The sequence below is a fragment of the Acinonyx jubatus genome, chromosome D4 (assembly GCF_027475565.1).
Source record: "Acinonyx jubatus isolate Ajub_Pintada_27869175 chromosome D4, VMU_Ajub_asm_v1.0, whole genome shotgun sequence".
In the NCBI taxonomy this organism is placed as follows: domain Eukaryota; kingdom Metazoa; phylum Chordata; class Mammalia; order Carnivora; family Felidae; genus Acinonyx; species Acinonyx jubatus.
The window spans coordinates 90,579,697-90,597,291 of NC_069391.1; the positions used below are offsets into that span (position 1 = coordinate 90,579,697).

At 47.8% G+C, this 17,595-nt stretch overlaps 1 protein-coding gene across 4 annotated transcripts in view; it reads right to left on the minus strand.

Moving 5' to 3' along the window:
* Nucleotides 1-541: 541 nt before the first annotated feature.
* SPIN1 (spindlin 1) overlaps nt 542-17,595 on the minus strand; it is a 75,015-nt gene continuing 57,961 nt past the window's right edge. For all 4 annotated transcript variants that reach the window (XM_053205372.1, XM_027041223.2, XM_053205371.1 and 1 more), the window contains exons 4-6: nt 13,486-13,739; nt 8,743-8,976; nt 542-3,668 (exon numbers count right to left, since the gene is read on the minus strand). In XM_053205372.1, coding sequence (XP_053061347.1) covers nt 3,469-3,668; nt 8,743-8,976; nt 13,486-13,739 — 688 coding nt within the window. In that variant the 3' untranslated portion in view covers nt 542-3,468. The remainder of the gene's footprint in view (nt 3,669-8,742; nt 8,977-13,485; nt 13,740-17,595) is intronic.

Genomic DNA, 17,595 nt, shown 5'->3' on the forward strand with positions numbered 1-17,595 from the left:
CTCCCCTCGGGAATTACTGAGTGTTACCATTCAAGTAAAAGTTGGACTTCTTTCTGTCTCTGCATATATCTGACATTTACACGTGGTGAAAGGATCTTAAAGTAAAACTTTAAAAACTTTTTCAGAAGCAGGTTTAACACATCACATTTTGCTTATGAGCACAAAATTTACAGTCAGAAGTTGCACATAAAGGGTTTATTTTAAATGTTTTAAGGATAGGATAGAGTTACATCATAATTATAAAAATTACTTACAGAATTAACAGATTTATATTGTTTATACTTCTAAATGCAGAGAACAGGGAACTGTCTACACATTGTATAAAATAAAATTAAAATTAAAAATGAATTCAAGCTTGAAAGATGAGGTCATTTACCTAATTTTAAAATGCGAACACGAAGACCTCTGAACTATACACATTCGTTCAAACTGCACTAACGGTGGAAAATACAAAAAGCGCAGCATTTCCAAGGAACCACAGACATTTCAACCATAATTATTTTCTGTTATAATAATTGTTCCTGTTTTGTCTTTGGAGAACTTTCTTTTTTTTTTCTTTTTTTTTTTTTTTTTAAGACAATCAGCTTAAGAATGTTTTCAGGCACTACAATTTGTGACAATCAGAACAGTCTTCTAATGGGTCCACAGCGTTCAGAGATTCAAGCCCAATGCACTTCGGGGTTTGGCACGTAAAACAATAATAGGAATGAACTCTGGCTTAGAAGTAACTGTGAGAGTTTCAAGAATGCACAGTCCCTTCAAATGCTGCACGACAGACAGGGCTGGAAAATCACCTTCTGCTGGCACTACACTGCTTCACCAGTGCATCTGTATCCTACGACCACTACAACAGCACAGGAAGCAAATATACAGACAGCTGAAAACAAATAAAAACAAAGATAGAAAACAAAAAACCTAAATATCTCTCACATGCAAGTTCAGTTAGTTACATTGAACATCCTACTTAGAATAGAGCATGCAAAAAAGGATGGTCTGCGCTTAAGGTTCTCCTCTGAAGCTTCACGTGGCAGCCAGACGTCACACGCACACGACACAAGAACACTACAGCAGGTCAGTGAGGAAGGCCAGGACATTTTATACAGGTTCAGGTCTTGTGCGGTCACAAGTCCCGTGATAATTTTGGAAACTAATGTTGGGCTCCCAGAACAAGGAACCAACATCCCAATACCAGGAAAAGGCAAGCAATGCATGCAGATCGGAAACGTGAGCCTAAAACGAAGCCTGAAATCCCGGGCAAAGGAGTGGGATCAGTCACCACAGAAGTGGGAGTTAAGCCGCCGAAAGAAAAGAGAATGGGGCAAATAAAAGAAAACAACAAAAAACCCCTTCCCCTTCCTTCCGCCCTAACGGCAATACATGGAACGCTGACTAAAATGAGGACGCCAATCACGTGTCACATTCGTCTGGAGAGCGGCAGACCGTGTGGTACTGAAGGTGCTAAGGGTACTTGCAGAAAAACCACAAAGCAAGTCAGTAAGTGATGCCGGAGACGCCTCCACGGACCCGCCCCGCCGGATGCTGCCAGGGGACACCGGTTCTGCAGCCCAACGCCTCTGTGCCGCGCTCACGCCGCGCTCACGCCGGCCGCACCCACCCTCCGGGCACGCTTGTCCACTGGCGCTCGGGGAGCCGGGCTCAGCCTTGAGATTCCCATGCAGGGACTCTTAGAAGAGCCACCAGGAAAAGAGGTGACAGACGTGCAGCAGGACACCTGTCCGAGCAGGAGGAGCGTCTGAGACCAGGCACTCGGCCGCCGCCCGAGGTGAGGTGAGGCGCGGCACGCCACACACCGCGGACACCGGGCGCTGCACCAGAATGGGGCGCAGGGGTACCATCCAACAGCGCGACAGCACACGGACTTCCCGAAGGCAAAAGCGGGGGCCACGCGAACCACACGTGGGGAGGCCTTGAGGTACAGGATCTCCAACGCTGAGGCCACGTGGCCTTCTCGTACTGGACTGACAACACATGCACTCAACCTTCTGCCCAAAATGCAGGGAAGGTTTCCAACCTCCGCAGGAGACTGGTGTCACGTACTGCCTCTCTCCTAGCTGCCAAACCATCAGGGCTCATCCGACACAAGGCGACAGATGGCCATGCCGCCACTACCCCCACTTCTGCAGTTCTACTTCGGTTAAAACAACCTTGCGGGAATAAGCCACGGAAGCTGGTGCGGTGACGGAGCCCGACGTGGTAGGGCCCACAGGACGGGAAGCGTCCACATCCACAGCACACCGGGGGCAAGACCGTAACAGCACCACAGAAGGTGTCAGGGGACCGAAGCTGTCATCTGTCTAGATGTTCTTTGTGGGGAAAAGCCGGGGGGGGAAAGCCTTCTGACCACAATCACGTATCAGTAAGAACAGTAATAAAAAAAAGTGTCCCAGAGAACTTGTTGGAAGGCAGCAATGCCATTCTTCAACTTGAACTTCTAATACGAAACCACTAGGTTCTTCCAGGAACTTACCACATACACACAAACCACTGACGCACTGCTGCCTCTCAAATCCATGTACTAGAATGCAGACTGCGGACTCGTACAAATAACAGACCAGTTGTGCCGTCCAAAATACGCCCGCATCACACTGTGTGGACCAAGTACCTGGGCTTCGCTTTAAAAAAAAAAAAAAAAAGTACAGTAAAAAATGTAAACAAAAATTTACAAAGCTTAGAATTAAAGGCAGCTTTTTACCCAGATTCCTGTTTTGTTAAATCCTAATGTGGGTCCAGCAACTGCTCACCAATGATTCATGTTTGGACTCACAGTTTAAAGCCTCCAGACTGTAAAGGTGTCTGAACTTCTGACTTTGAAAACAAGCTGAACATCCCTGTGTCTCCTGTGCCCACATTTAATTTTAAATAAGCAGCAGTAATATGCTAAGTATGACTGACTTCGGACAAGTACTCCTGTTAAACTGGAGAATATTATTTACCCCCCGCCCCAATCCACAAAGAAATGACTGCCAATTAAGTGTATGTGTGCGCGCGCACGCACAGATCTATGTGTGTGTATATATTACATATGTACACACACAGATATAGATAGGTAGATATAGATACATACATATCTCAAAAAAGGCAATAACAAAAATACCAAACTATGCTTGCATTGTGGCGGCAGAGTCGGAGAGCGCAACAGTGGCAGGGAAGTGGGGAAGATCTACTACAGTTTGAAATGACTATGGGGCTAGCCTAACTTGTACCAAACTTGCCTGTTAACTCCCCTCCAGACAGACAGACTTCTTTTAAGAGGAAGGAGTTCCTTACACAAAATGCTTTGTGTTCACATGAATTTGTACTATTCGGAACAAAACCAGTTCTGCTGGCAGAGATTGTGGGTTCGCAGGGACATTTAAGCTTTCATTAAACTGGAAAGCAATCAAGTCTTTATGTCTACAAATTATACATTTAATAGTTCCACAAATTTGGCGAAGTCCATGATGCCATCTAGGACGTTTTCACCAAATCGTACACGTAGATATGGAAGTCGTCATCAAACTTGATGAAGTAGACGGACGGTTTGGCCTCCACTTGGTGGATGACCATGCCAGTCCTTTTAGAGCCGTCCTCTTTGGCATATTCCACTTGTTTGCCTACCAGGCTGTCCACAACTTCTCCTGGTTCCCTTTCTGCTGGAGGAGAATCATCTGCATTAAACAGGGGAGGAAAAAGAATTTGAAGTCAATTTTTCAGTATGTACCAACTCACAGGTCTATTTTAATAATAATTTTTTTTTTAATTTAACATTCCCCCCAGTTTCTTACACCATACACAAAAATAAACTCGAAATGGATGAAACACTTAAATGCAAGACAGGAAGCCATCAAAATCCTAGAGGAGAAAGCAGGCAAAAACCTCTGTGACCTTGGCTGCAGCAACTTCTTACTCAACAAGTCTCTGGAGGTAAGGGAAACAAAAGCAAAAATGAACGATGTGGACCTCATCAAGATAAAAATCTTTTCCACGGCAAAGGAAACAATCAGCAAAACTAAAAGGCAACCAATGAAATGCAAGAAGATATTTGCAAATGACATATCAGATAAAGACTTGGTCTGTAAAGACCAAAATCTATAAAGAACTTACCAAACTCAACACCCAAAAAACAAATAATCCAGTGAAGAAATGGGCCAAAGACACGAATAGACACTTCTCCAAAGAAGACATCCAGATGGCTAACAGACACATGAAAAAATGCTCACCATCACTCACTGCTCATCATCAGGGAAATCTCATCAAAACCATGACGAGATACTGCTCACACCTGTCAGAATGGCTAACATAAACTCAGGAAACAACATGTTGGCGAGGATGTGGAGAAAGAGAAACCCTTTTGCACTGCTGGTGGGAATGCAAACTGGTGCAGCCACTCTGGAGAACAGTATGGAGGTTCCTCAAAAAATTAAAAATAGAACTACCCTATGATCCAGCAATTGCACTACTAGATATTTATCCAAGGGATACAGGTGTGCTGTTTTGAAGGGGTACATGCACCCCAATGTTTATAGCAGTGCTATCAACAATAGCCAAAGTATGGAAAGAGCCCAAATGTCCATCAGTGGATGAATGGATAAAAAAGATGTGGTGTGTGTGTATACACAGACACACACACACACACACACACACACACACACACACACACACACACACAATGGAGTATTACTCAGCAATCAAAAAGAATGAAATCTTGCTATCTGCAACTATGTGGATGGAACTAGAAGGTATTATGCTAAGTGAAATTAGCCAGAGAAAGACAAATATCATAGAACTTCACTCATATGAGGACTTTTAAGATACAAAACAGATGAACATAAGGGAAGGGAAGCAGAAATAATATAGAAAGAGGGAGGGAGATAAAACATAAGAGACTCTTAAATACAGAAAACTGAGGGATGCTGGAGGGGTTGGGGATGGGGGAGATGGGCTACATGGGTAAGGGGCATTAAGGAAGACACTTGTTGGATGAGCACTGGATGTTATACATAGAGGATAAAAGACTAGAATCTACTCCTGAAATCATTATTGCACTATATACGCTAACTTGAACGTAAATTTAAAATTTTTTTTAAAAACTTAACATCCCCAATTCATCCTGATTATCTAGACCCAAGAGTCAGCAAACTTTTTATTCAAGGGCCAGACAATAAATATGTGAGGACTGAAGCCATGTGGTCTCTGTACCAACTACTCGGCTCTGCCTTGTCAAGTGAGAACAGCCTCAGAGAATATACAGATGAAAAGTGTGGCTGTGTGCCAATAAAACTTTATTTACAAAAACACTCTGCCGCCCCCTCCCACCCTCAGGCCATAACATGTGAAGGATTCTGAAAATCATGACCAGAAATCCCTGAGGCTTGTGTTCAATTACAGCTGTGACTGCCTGAGGAGGTGAGGACCACACCAAGGAAAAGTCCAGGGAAAAACCTAAATCCACAAAACTTCTTAAAAGTAAGTTGGAGTTCCTTCAAAACAGGCCTTCAGAGAAGACAACACCTACAGGGGGGCGAGAATACGCTGCTCAAATTTCTCCCTGGTCTTTTCCTGCGAATCCTTAAAGTGTCTTTCTCCTCCACCTCATTCCACTGCACACCATCGTCCCAGCCCAGGTTCAACATAAGAGACTTCTGCTCTGGAAACAGGTGCCGAGTGAAGCCCCTCCCCAGCCCGGCCATGACAGGATCTCTGAGGACCGTGGAGGCAGCGCACCTCTCAGACGAGCCCCCCCCCCCCCCCCGAAAGCCTGAGTGCTGGAGAACACCGTCCCAAGCGCATAGGGGCTGCGAGGTGTCCCCGAGTGCACTCGGAAGGACAGCCAACTGTCCCCTCCAGCAGCGAAGACACAGGGGATGGGGCTGGGAGGTTCCAACTCCACCTCCAGAAAACTCTTCAGGGCCCGAGCAAGGCGAGCCCCTCCCTGTGTAGCCCGGGTCTGGCCCTGGAGCTCCGCGCGGCCCGCTGGCGGCCCGAGTGCCCAACTGCACTAATGACGGTCCACCTCACTGGCCGCCGCAGGTCCTCTTGCCCGAGGACGCAATCCTAACCCTGCTACTCTGACCACCGCGCGACACAACGCCAAAGTATGACACTATCCGATCTGAACAGGGAAGTGATGCCGAACCCGAGGCGGAAGTCCTTTCTTCATCAGCAGTGGCACGGGCCCTCCCCGCTTTCGGGGCACTTCACGTCCACAAAGTTCCAAGTGTGTGGTTACCAGGCACGCCACAGCAACTGACCCGAGAGGTGAGGTGCTCGCACAGAGGCCGCCCCAGCAGGGCATCACCACGGGTTCCAATGGTAACTTAATTTCCGCTCTCGCAATGCACGTAGCGAACAGGGGAGAGACGCTGGGGGGGAAAGCGGGGCTGGGAGACACTGGGGACGGTGCAAACGCCTTCATAGTTTCCATCAGCAAGACAGCAGCTCTAACAGGGATACTTCTCTACCAAAAAATTAAAAATCAACTTCATACAGGCTAGAGAAATGCTTTTATTTTTAATTTTTTAATGTTTGTTTATTTTTGAGAGAGACAACATGAGTGGAGGAGGGGCAGAGAGAGAGAGAGAGAGACAGAATCTGAAGCAGGCTCCAGGCTCTGAGCTGTCAGCACAGAGCCCGACGTGGGGCTCGAATTCACGAACCGCGAGATCATGACCTGAGTGGAAGTCGGACGCTTAACGCACTGAGCCACCCAGGCGCCCCAGGCCAGAGAAATGCTTTTAAAGAATGCTCTCATGAGAATTAAGTTCCTGCTATTTAAATACTTCCTGTTACCACCCGTGGCAAATGTACACAAGGCAGAAAGTCAGGGCCAGATGAGCACACGTCAGAGCAGTTTCCCTGACTGGCTCGTTGGCAGAACTCAGCAACAGAGATGGTTGTCACACCGCTCATGTATCGTGCGTCCGCCAGCCCCATCTGTTCAGGCCCAGGCACCCCTGTGTTGGAAGAAAGGCTAAAGAGTACTTTCAAAAAGAAAAGGCTTACCCAGAAGTGAAATTAAGAAAATAGTTCCATTCATAGTAGCATCAAAATGAGCAAAATGTTTAGGAATAAATTTCACAAAGTAAGTACAAAACTTCTACTCTGAAAACCACAAAACACTGTTGATAGAAATCTTTAAATCTCAGCAACGGCAGTATAGCCCATGCTCGTGGGTCAGAAGGCGTCACGGTGTCAAGACGGCAGTTACCCCCCAGTTATCAGAGCTTTGACACAATCCCCGGATGAATCCCAGCTGACTGCTTTGCAGAAATTAACAAACTGATACCAAAATTCACGAAATTGCAAAAGATCCCAAAGAGTCAAAACAATGGTGAAAAAAGAACAAAGTAGGGCTCAACCCTTCCCAGTGTCCACACTGACTCCGGAGCAGTGTGACCAAGCGCCGGACGTACGCAAGCACAGCCTGGGGCGACGAAGCAGGGCTGAAGCCCAGCGGCACCCGCAACACGTCTGCAGCCAACTCCCTCTCAACAAGGCGGCAAAACCACCCAACAGGGGAGGGAGCAGTCTTTCCAAATAATGGCGCTCAGACAACGTGCAGGAGAATGAAGATGGACCCTCTCACCACATCGTAAAAGTTAGCTCACAATGTATCGAAGACCTAAATAGAAGAACTAAAGACCCACAGGTAAGAGCGACACCTACAAGACTTTTAGAAGAAAACAAAGAAGTAAATCTTCAGAACCTTGAACTTGGTAAAGACTATCAGAGAAAACACCAAAAGCACGAGCTACAGGAGAAAGAATAAACTGGACTTCATCAAAATTTAAAACTTCTGGGCTTCAAAGAACACCATCAAGGAAGCAAAAAGAAACCGACAGAACACGAGAAAGTGTCTGCAAGTCCGACGTGTCAGGAGACCCGCACAGAGAACACAGACCCAGACAAGTCAGTGACAGACAGGTGGCCTGACTGAACAGGCAGACAATGCAAACAGACACTTCTCCAGAGAAGACACAGAAATAGCCAACAACATGGGAAAAGGTGCCCGATGTCTCTAGCAATCAAGGAGATGCAAACCAAACCCATGACGAGCTAGCATTTTGCAACCATGAGGACAGCCAGAGCCAAACATCAGGTAACACAAAGGGGTGAGGGTGTGAAGCAATCAGAACCATCACACATGGTCGGAGCATGTGCAGAATGGTGCAGTGGCCTTGTGAATCAGTCCGGCGGTCCCCCACACAACACAGCAGTAACCACAGACCCATCAGTCCTACACCTCTGTGTCCACCCAGGAGAAGGGAAGGCAAACATCCACTCAGAAACCTGCACACAAAGGTTTATAGCAGCATCCTTCATAACGAGCAAGAGGCGGGCAACAGCCCATACGTCCATCAACAGACGGGTGGATACACACGCATAGATTACACTTGCACTTGGCCAGTAAAGGAATGAAGCACCGACACATTACAACTTGGAGGAGCCTGAAAACACTGCGCTGAGTGAAGGAAGCCACTCACGAAGGAGCCCGTGTTACATGCTCCATTCACCCCCACATCCACAATCCAGGACAGATCTACACAGAAAGCACGTTCGTCTTGGCAAAAGGTGCAAAATTTCACAATCTACACTCGGTGCAGGACTAAAAGAATCATCCCTTAACCCTAGTAATCAAAGTAAGAAAGATGAATCTACAAAAAATAGTTAATCAAATATCTTGTTCTAAAATTCAAGTTCCTTTGGAATTATCAAAAATAAAAGCTGACAATCCACACTTACTTGAATCGGGCATGATGCGAAGGTCGCCTTCTTTATAATCATCTAAGAGCTGGTACATGTACAAGACGGGGTCCTTCTCGTAGGTGATGTAGAACCACGTGTTCATGATAGGGGCGCGAGCCAAGACCATCCCCCTCCACTCGTCCTTGGAGCCATCCTCTGTCTCAAACATGTGCTCCACCGCCTTTCCGATCATCGTGTCGGCCAGGTGCGCGTCGCTGATTCGAGAGCTCGCTGGGGACAAGAAGCAGACAGCGGTTCACACAGGATCTTACCGACATGTACTGTGTGTGAAGACTGAATTCACACAAGGCGATGGCCTGACGTGTGAGCGGCACAAGAATCAGCGGGCTGGCGCCCAGGCCCCACTGGAGTCCACAGGCTCTGGGGGTCCCAGGTCAGTCACTGCGAGAACCTGCTTTCCTTCTTTTTTGTTTTCCGAACTCAACTGCTCTTGGTGCGGTACCTTGAAATTAGAACTTTCAATGGTTCGTTCGAGGTACACAGTGGGTTTTGGTAGGTTTAATAGCTATTTTAAACTTCAAGGGGCACCTGGGTGGCTCAGTCGGTTGAGCATCCAACTTCGGCTCAGGTCATGATCTCACGGTCCGTGAGTTCGAGCCCCGCATCAGGCTCTGTGCTGACAGCTCGGAGCCTGGAGCCTGCTTTGGATTCTGTGTCTCCCTCTCTCTCTGACCCTCCCCCATTCATGTTCTGTCTCTCTCTGTCTCAAAAATAAATAAAAACATTAAAAAACAAAACAAAAAAAAAAACTTCAAGATAATTCTAGGCTTGCCTGGAGCTGTAGAACAGGAGCATTCCCACGCACTCCTCACCCACCTTCCCTCTGGTAACACCTTCCGTGACCACGGGGCAGTTATTCAAACTAAGAGGTCACCCTACCCCAGGCCTGAGGTCTTCCTCTGGGTCTATAATCTGTTTCCACAGCAAGCCAACTGCTCCTGGGCGTTACACCACACTGGGCTGTGCTTTCTGGGCTGTGCTTTCGCTTGGAACGCCCCAGGGCTTTCACTTCAGCATCTGAGTAACTGCTTCTCAGCGCCGGCCCAGCCACCCTCTCCCTCCTGCCTCCTGCCTCCTGCCAGGGCCCTGCCTGCACGGTCTCCTCCTCCTCCAGGTCTTCTCCCAGGGGCTGTCCGGGACCAGGAGTGAAAGCCCGGCTGAGACCATTGCCTCCTCTGGCTTTATTCGTTAATGGCATTCCCCACCATCGGCAGTCGTCCTGCTTGGCCCGGGCACCCGGGAGGCAAGCACAGACCCCTTCCGTCTGCTTTCCGATACCAAGAGCACCGCACTCCGACACCCGCCGTACAAATTAATCGACGGCCCTGCCGTGTTCGTTAAGGGGCAGGTGGAAAATCACAACCTAACTTGTTTTTAATACTGGGAAAATTACAGAAGGTCCTAATGATTTTAAGGTTTCTCTGGTCCTCGCATTTTAGACAACTGTCTTTTAAAAAAAAGCACTTCTATTTTACTCATTCATAAGTGCTTTTACTTCTGTTAAAATTCAAAGGAACACAGAATTTCTGAAGATACTGCTAGCCAATTTTATCAGAAGGACACTCTAAATACATATGGTGCTTCTCTTTGCTTACATAGGCAATAACTATCCAAAATTACACAAAATTCCCCAATGTGCACTAAAAGCCCACTCGTGTTTCTTCAGAAGTTCTCAAACTTTTTGACCTCAGGACTCCTGTATAATTTTTGAGGATCTAAAAGGGCAATTCTTTACATGGATAGCTACCAAAATCTGCTACTAGAAATTACAAGTAAGTCTAAAAATATTTTTTAAATACTTACATAAAGCATTTTTAATGAAAAATAACCATATTTTCTAAGAAAGATTTAGTAAGAAGAGCGGGATGATTTTACATGTTTAAATCTCTCAATGTCTAACTTCACAAAAGGAAAGCCTGATTCTCCTATCGGCTTCAGCATTCTGAAGCATCTGTTACACGCTCTTCTGGTTGACATATGAAACCCAGCCTCACAAAGATGTGTTGTTGAAAAGGGGGAGTATTCTATTAGTCTTGTCAGATAATTCCAGATATTCTTGTGACACTACATCACAGCTCAACAAGCCTGTTAAAGGTTAACCGCACGCAGAATCTGAAATCATTATCAGTAAACCTGTCACACTGTTCTGTTAAAACTCACTTATCTCCAAAATATGTAAAGAATTCCTACAACTCAACAAAATCAAATAACCTGATTGGGAAACAGGCAAAGGACCTGAACAGACATTTCTACAAAGATGACAGACAAGTGGCCAAAAAGCATATGAGAAGGTGCTCGACATCACTAATCACCAGAGAAATGCAAACCAAAACCGACAAGAACAACTGGTGTTGCCGAGGATGTGGAGAAACCGGAGCCCTGTGCACTGTGGGTGGGAATGTGAAATGTTACAAACACTGTGGAAAACAGGACATGGGCTCCTTAGAAAATGAAACACAGAATTACTGCATGATCCAGCGATTCTGCTTCCAGGACTATCCTCAAAAGAGAGGAAAGCAGGGGCCCGAAGTGCCTGACCGCCATGTTCATGGCAGCACTCTCCACAACAGCCAAAAGGTGGAGGCAACCCAAGCAGAGCGACGGGCGAGCCGAATGCCGGGTCGACACGATGAGTACCGCTCAGCCTCGAAAGGGAAGGAGATGCTGTCACATGTTACGTGGGCGAACCCTGAGTACACTACACTGGGAAAGGAAGTGGTCACCAAGACAAATATTCTATCTAATGGTATCTAATGTGACCCAATTCATAGAAACAGAAAGTAGAAGAGCTGGGGGGGAGGTGGGGAACGGAGCAACAGATTTACAAGATGAAAACGTTCTGGAGATTTGCTCCACAACAACCTGAATGCACGTAACACTAACTGAATTCAACACTTAAAAATGGTCAAGGTAGTGAATTTCATGTTCTGTGTTTTTACCGATGTCACAAGCCTCCTGACCACACATGGGGCACCCATACACTGTGCCACCACAGGCCTTCAGGCCGGGTCCCCTCCTTAGCTTATCGCAAACAAAACTGCAAGTACAGTCTGATGTACAACCTGAGGCTGATCGTGAAAGACGGTTTCCTTCCTACATGGAACGTAAGCGAAGGGCAAATAATCTTCCAGATTGAAGCATGCGAGAAGTACCAGAATTAACTACTCATTAAATTCAGCACGTGAAATACTGCTGGGTTGCATAGACGCCTTTGGATTTCCTTTTTAAAATGCTTTGCTTTTTACAAAAACAAGCCTGATCTCCCATTGGAAACAGTAAGAAAACCATTAAGCAACTCAAGTCCATCACCAGAGATACTTATAGATTTGGGGGTATCTTGGTTTCATCAAATCATGTTTTTACCAAGAGGAAATGACCTCCTCTGTCCTATGATGACAGAAGAGCTCACACAGGCCGGCAGGGCAGTCTCACCCCAAAAGGGACAGACTAAATATCTAGATCAGAAAAAGGATACACGACAATTACTTAGTACAAACAATGGATTTGAAAGTCTAGGTATTTTTTTAAAACCTGAAGGTAAGACTCTTCAATGTTAGTTTCTCACACTGGAAATAGGCTAACGTCAAGATCAAGAGGAAACAGAGGATGTGCCTCGTGAGGAAGGAGGAAGGTCCAGTGGCACCAAGAACAGGTAAAGACGTGACAAATGCCAGAGATGTAACATTACACAGTTACCTTTGATAATAATAAAGACATGAAGATTTCTGCGAAAACAGAACTGTATTTACATGGGATAAATATAGACTTAGCATCGTCATCTAAAGGGAAGGCAAACAGAAAACTTGCTGCTCTGGCAAAGAGTTAACTTGCTAGGGAAGCACGTGTGTCCCAAGAACACAATGGCAAAAACAAAGGGACAAGGGAACAGAGTAGTTTCCCCTCTTGACAATCTGGCCCCACACTTCTACCCACAAGTCCACATCTGCTGAGACTGGGTTTGTTAACATAGAGGCTTTTCAAGACAATTCCAAAAGGATCAACCAGCGCTCAGGCATGAGCAGCATGGCTGTGGTAAGAAGAAAGCACTTCAAAGTGAACACTCTTTAAGAAAGTAACGTTAACGTGGGTGCGTCCCACTCATCCTAGAAATGATATTTTACCTTATCCTTAAAAATAAAATCAGTCGTTATTATTTAACTGACACCTTAAGCCTTAAGGAACTAAGCTATATAAGGGGACCTATTTGTACAATATTTAAGAAAAGAAAGGACCGTTCATTTCCACATTGTGCAAACATCCATCTAAAGAATGCAGAATAAAGCCCATGGGTTTGGGCTGCTTGAATTTGGGCTGAAAATACAGTTATCACCTATGTAATAACACACAATGAAAGATATACTTCACATAAGGATTCTAAAGTAAGTGCATAAGCTACTATAATCTGATGAAAGAGGTACACAAGATATTTGAGCTAACAAGAAAACATTCTTACCCATCAGAGTCCACATGAACAGTGAGCAAAACGTGGGAAATAATGTTAGAAATTATCAGTTTGTCAATTTGTTCAGCAATCATTTCACACATCTTTACACCCCTGACTTGAACTGTGGTTTCAGGTGACTGACTTAAGAGTATATCAGGAGTGCCTGCACTCCAGGAAAAATAAAAATACCAATAATACAAAAGAATAATCACAAAGCAATCACTTCGACAATCATTTGTAAAGAATACAACACACAAATAGTAAAGAGAACTTACCAACTCTATCGGGGAGGACTTCGAGCGCAGATACTCTTTCATCTTTATTAAGTTCTAGTCCATAAACACAGTCAAATCCATCGTATTTTATAAGATACAAAGAAGGATTTACAGGCACCTGGTCCAGAACGGTTCCTTTCCACTGGGTGACAGGGCCATTCCCCTCCTTCCACCCATGCTGAATCCTGCAGCCTACGATGTTCCTCCGGGGCTGGGAAACGGGTTTGCTCGGCCCCACACTGCTCCGATGTTTTCTGCATTCACACATAACACACGTAAGGTATCATGTCAGAAGTACACACCCCGACCCCCAACCCTACTGCTAGCGAGCATGCTCTCCGGGTCCAGGCGCCCCCAGGGGCCCTCCGGGTCACCATGTGCACACGTCCTGCTCCCTGTGCGCCCTGTGGGCAGGCGCAGGAACAGCACTTTGCCACAGCAACTTCACCCTGATATGGAACACGAGCATCACTTTCTCAACTGTGAGTTTCTATTATTGCAGTCAACTCACAGTGACCTCGGTTAATCATAGATAGAGAAGGGCTGACCGCATAAAATACGCATACATGCACACGGCTTTACAGAACATGAACCCACTTCTCGTCAAGCAGAAACGTGCAACTGTTCAATCTCACCCACTGTGGCGCCCACATAATGAGCCCCCACCACCTTAATCAAGGAGAAAAAACTAGACCTTTAACTTCTCTTTAGCCAGCAGTCCAGGCCGGCTGGCATCCAGGCATTACACCGTTAGTACTTCTCTAGGAAACAGACTCTGACTTGAATTTTGAAATTGTAACTTGAAACAAGACTTGAATTTTGACAAACACTTAATGTATTATCAAAAATTATTGGAGCAACACCAAACCACATTCTTTCCAGATTATTAACAATTGGAAAATCTACATGCAACGTTTACAAGCAGCACACGTGGGTCCTGGTATCAGGGAAGGCATCTGGGCTCCACCTAGGAGTCTCGGACAAGGGACCAAGCTGGGCGTGGACAGAGAGGACAGCCAGGCCCCGGGGCACTGCACATGCTCAGCCGAGAACGTCCGGTGGTCAGAGATCTCTCGTCTACACCACGAGCGAAAGTTGTAAGCGACTGGCATACACACAAACTTTGAAAAAAACAATTTATTGTAGGCTGTGGCATTTAAAGCTACGATGCACGGACTTTCAAGGAGGCGAGCTGGTAAATCTAGAGGGAGTGTGACACAGAGGAATTTCGAGTGCTGCCCAACGAGGTCCGCATCTGTTGGCGCAGGCCTTTCCTCAGCAAGAGGGAGATCATCCCAGATGGAAAACTGCTCACGTCGGGTGGAAAAGGGCTCCCAAGGTTCTGAGTGGGTTTTCTGCAGGCGCCCAGCAGACCTGCCTTCCAGGAGGATGGGGCTCACAGGCTGACAAGGCGGGGGGGGGGGGGGGGGGGGGTGGTGGCTGAGAAGGGAAGACCCCACAGAGCCCTGCGGAGACGGCCATCCAGGGAGCCACAGCCCTCCTCACACATGGGGCCCGAGAGGACAGTGGCACGGCCGCACATGGATGACACGGAACAGTCGGGAGGCACACCCACAGGCCATCTGCCCACAAGGGAGGGAGATGGAAACCGTTCCCCACGGCCAGGCACACACCAGAGGCCAGAGCAGGGAGTGAGAACCAGAAAGGAAGCCGTTTCAGAAACGAGGACTAACCCAGAGGAGCACGGCCAACAGATGCGGCGGGCCCGCCTGGGAGGACACGACACAGCTGTGACTAATGGACATGGGCTTCTAGCTGTTGTAGGACATTAGGACACTGACGCAACTCACGGCAAACCCCGAGAGAAACAACACCCATGTGCACAGGCAGCCCTGGGAAAACAGACCCCACCTCTGACGCGAACATCCTCCAGTTAAGACAAATTCTTTAAGGAAAAGAACATCTCGTGGGCATCCAGGCACGAGGACCACATCACGGGAGAACGAGACAGTGACACTGGGGCCACCAGACAGCAGAGTTTACGGTTCTCGGCAAGGGGAATGTGAGCCAAGGCCTCCACACTGACCGCAGAGGCCCGGGAGGTTACAGGACGGTTGCGGAGAACCGAGGAGCGCCCGGGAGCTTCCACGGCGGCCCCACGGCGGCCCCACGGCGGCCCCCTGCCGGCCCTGGGTGCGTCCCCACGGCTGCACGAGGAAAGGGAAAGAGAGGGGTGCGCAAGGCAGGGCCACCCGCCGGACAGAAGAGCAGCTGGGACAATCGCCCTCCCTTGGATGCACGGAAGAGGCAGGGCCAAGAGCTCACGTCAGCGCTGCCCGCCCAGGAACTCGGCAGCAGCCACCGCGAACCTCAGCCCTTACGTATCGCCGGCAGAGCACGGGGATCTTCAGCATCATGTTTCTCCTCAGACAACCAATTACCATCTGTGAGATTTCAGCAGAAGTCCCAGCGATGCATGCTGTGTACAGCATCAGGCTTTCTTCACAGCAAAGGAACAGGCTGATTCCCAACCTCGCTGACTAAGGAATGCAGTCACATGCACCGTTTCCTAATTCACACAAACATTCTACCATTACTACCAAAATTATAAGCAAATACAGCATTTCTGCCAGTGTGACGGTTTATCTGAATTTGTCACCCTGGCTGGGTCACAGTACTCAGCTATGTGGTCAATCATTACCCTAGATGTTTTCTGTGAAGGCATTTTTCTAGAAAGGCAACCTGTAAATCAGCAGATGGCCCGCCGTAATGTAGCTGAGCCTTGTCCAATCAGTTGAAGGTCTTAAGAAAAAGTGTTGTCACAGGAAGCATTCTGCCCTGGGACCGGAGCTGCCACACCAGCCTCTGATCTCTCTCCGTACGTGCACAGGCACACAATCACCACGGTCCTGGCTTTTTGGAGAATACAGATCACCACCAGAAGAGCTTCTATCCTGGATTCAACCCCTCAACTAGCAGCTGACCCATCTAAAGACAGCTGTGCAAAATTACCCACCCCATTTCATTTTTCAAGAAGTAGACATCACACCCAGCACAGAGCCCAACGTGGGACTTGAACTCACAACTGTGAGATCGTGAGCTGAGCCGAGATAGACTGACTCCGCTTCACCGACTGAGCCAGCCAGGTGCCCCTCTCTTACATTTACTCTGGATCCTTCACCCACCGTCCCTTCCTTAGCAGAGGAACACAGCACTTCCCGGCCTCTCCTCCATGATCCCACTCCCCTGACACTGCTCACCTTCCAGAAAGCCTCAGACCAAGCTCTCCTGAATTAGGTAAAACAGACAGGCTTGAATTTCAGCCTATCGAACCGACAGACAAATGTTTCTTCACCTTTTCTTGAACCGTGTCTCTTTAATTAACAAGCCTTCCTATATCGGCCGTAAACGTTCGCTTCCTCTCCCGATTCCTCTGTGAGCTCTGCGGGTCGGCCTCGTCTGGGTGCGGTGGGGCCGCCCGCAGACTGCTGGTTAGCTCTCCCACCGTGTGTGACCCTCTCTCATGCGGTCAGTGCTCCGTGCCAGCCGAGACCACGGCGTCCGGAGCGCGGGTGCACTTCTTCAGGCCCAGCTGGGCCCCGACGTCTGAGCAGGAGGTGTGGGATCGGAGAAGCAGCAGTGACCCAGGGGGCTGCAGAGTGGCCGGGAGCGGAGCGAGCAGAGGCCTTGGGACGGAGACGAGGGGCAGGCAAACCTCCTCCACGGCTGGTTTCTCCTCCGGCCACCTCGGCTGCAGCCAGCCTTTGCAGTCTCCAACCCGTACAGACTCCAGGGTCCACTCTGGATCCGCACTTTTCGGAGGGCTTCCTTTTCAACTCAAAGTGGCAGAGAGCTCCTCAGCTCAGCTTAATTTTTTTTAATTTTTTTTTTTTTGAGAGACAGAGAGAGACACACACACAGAGCGCAAGCAGGGGTGGGGGTGTGCAAAGAGAGAGAGGGAGACGCAGAATCCAAAGCAGGCTCCGGGCTCTCAGAAGAGCCTGCTTGGGATTCTCAGTCTCCCTCCCTCTCTCTCTGCCCCTCCCCTGCTCGCTCTGTCTCTCTCACGAAATAAACAAACTTAAAAGAAATTAAGGGCTGCCTGAATATGGCGCCGCAGACCTACATTCTCCCTGGATACACGTGTTC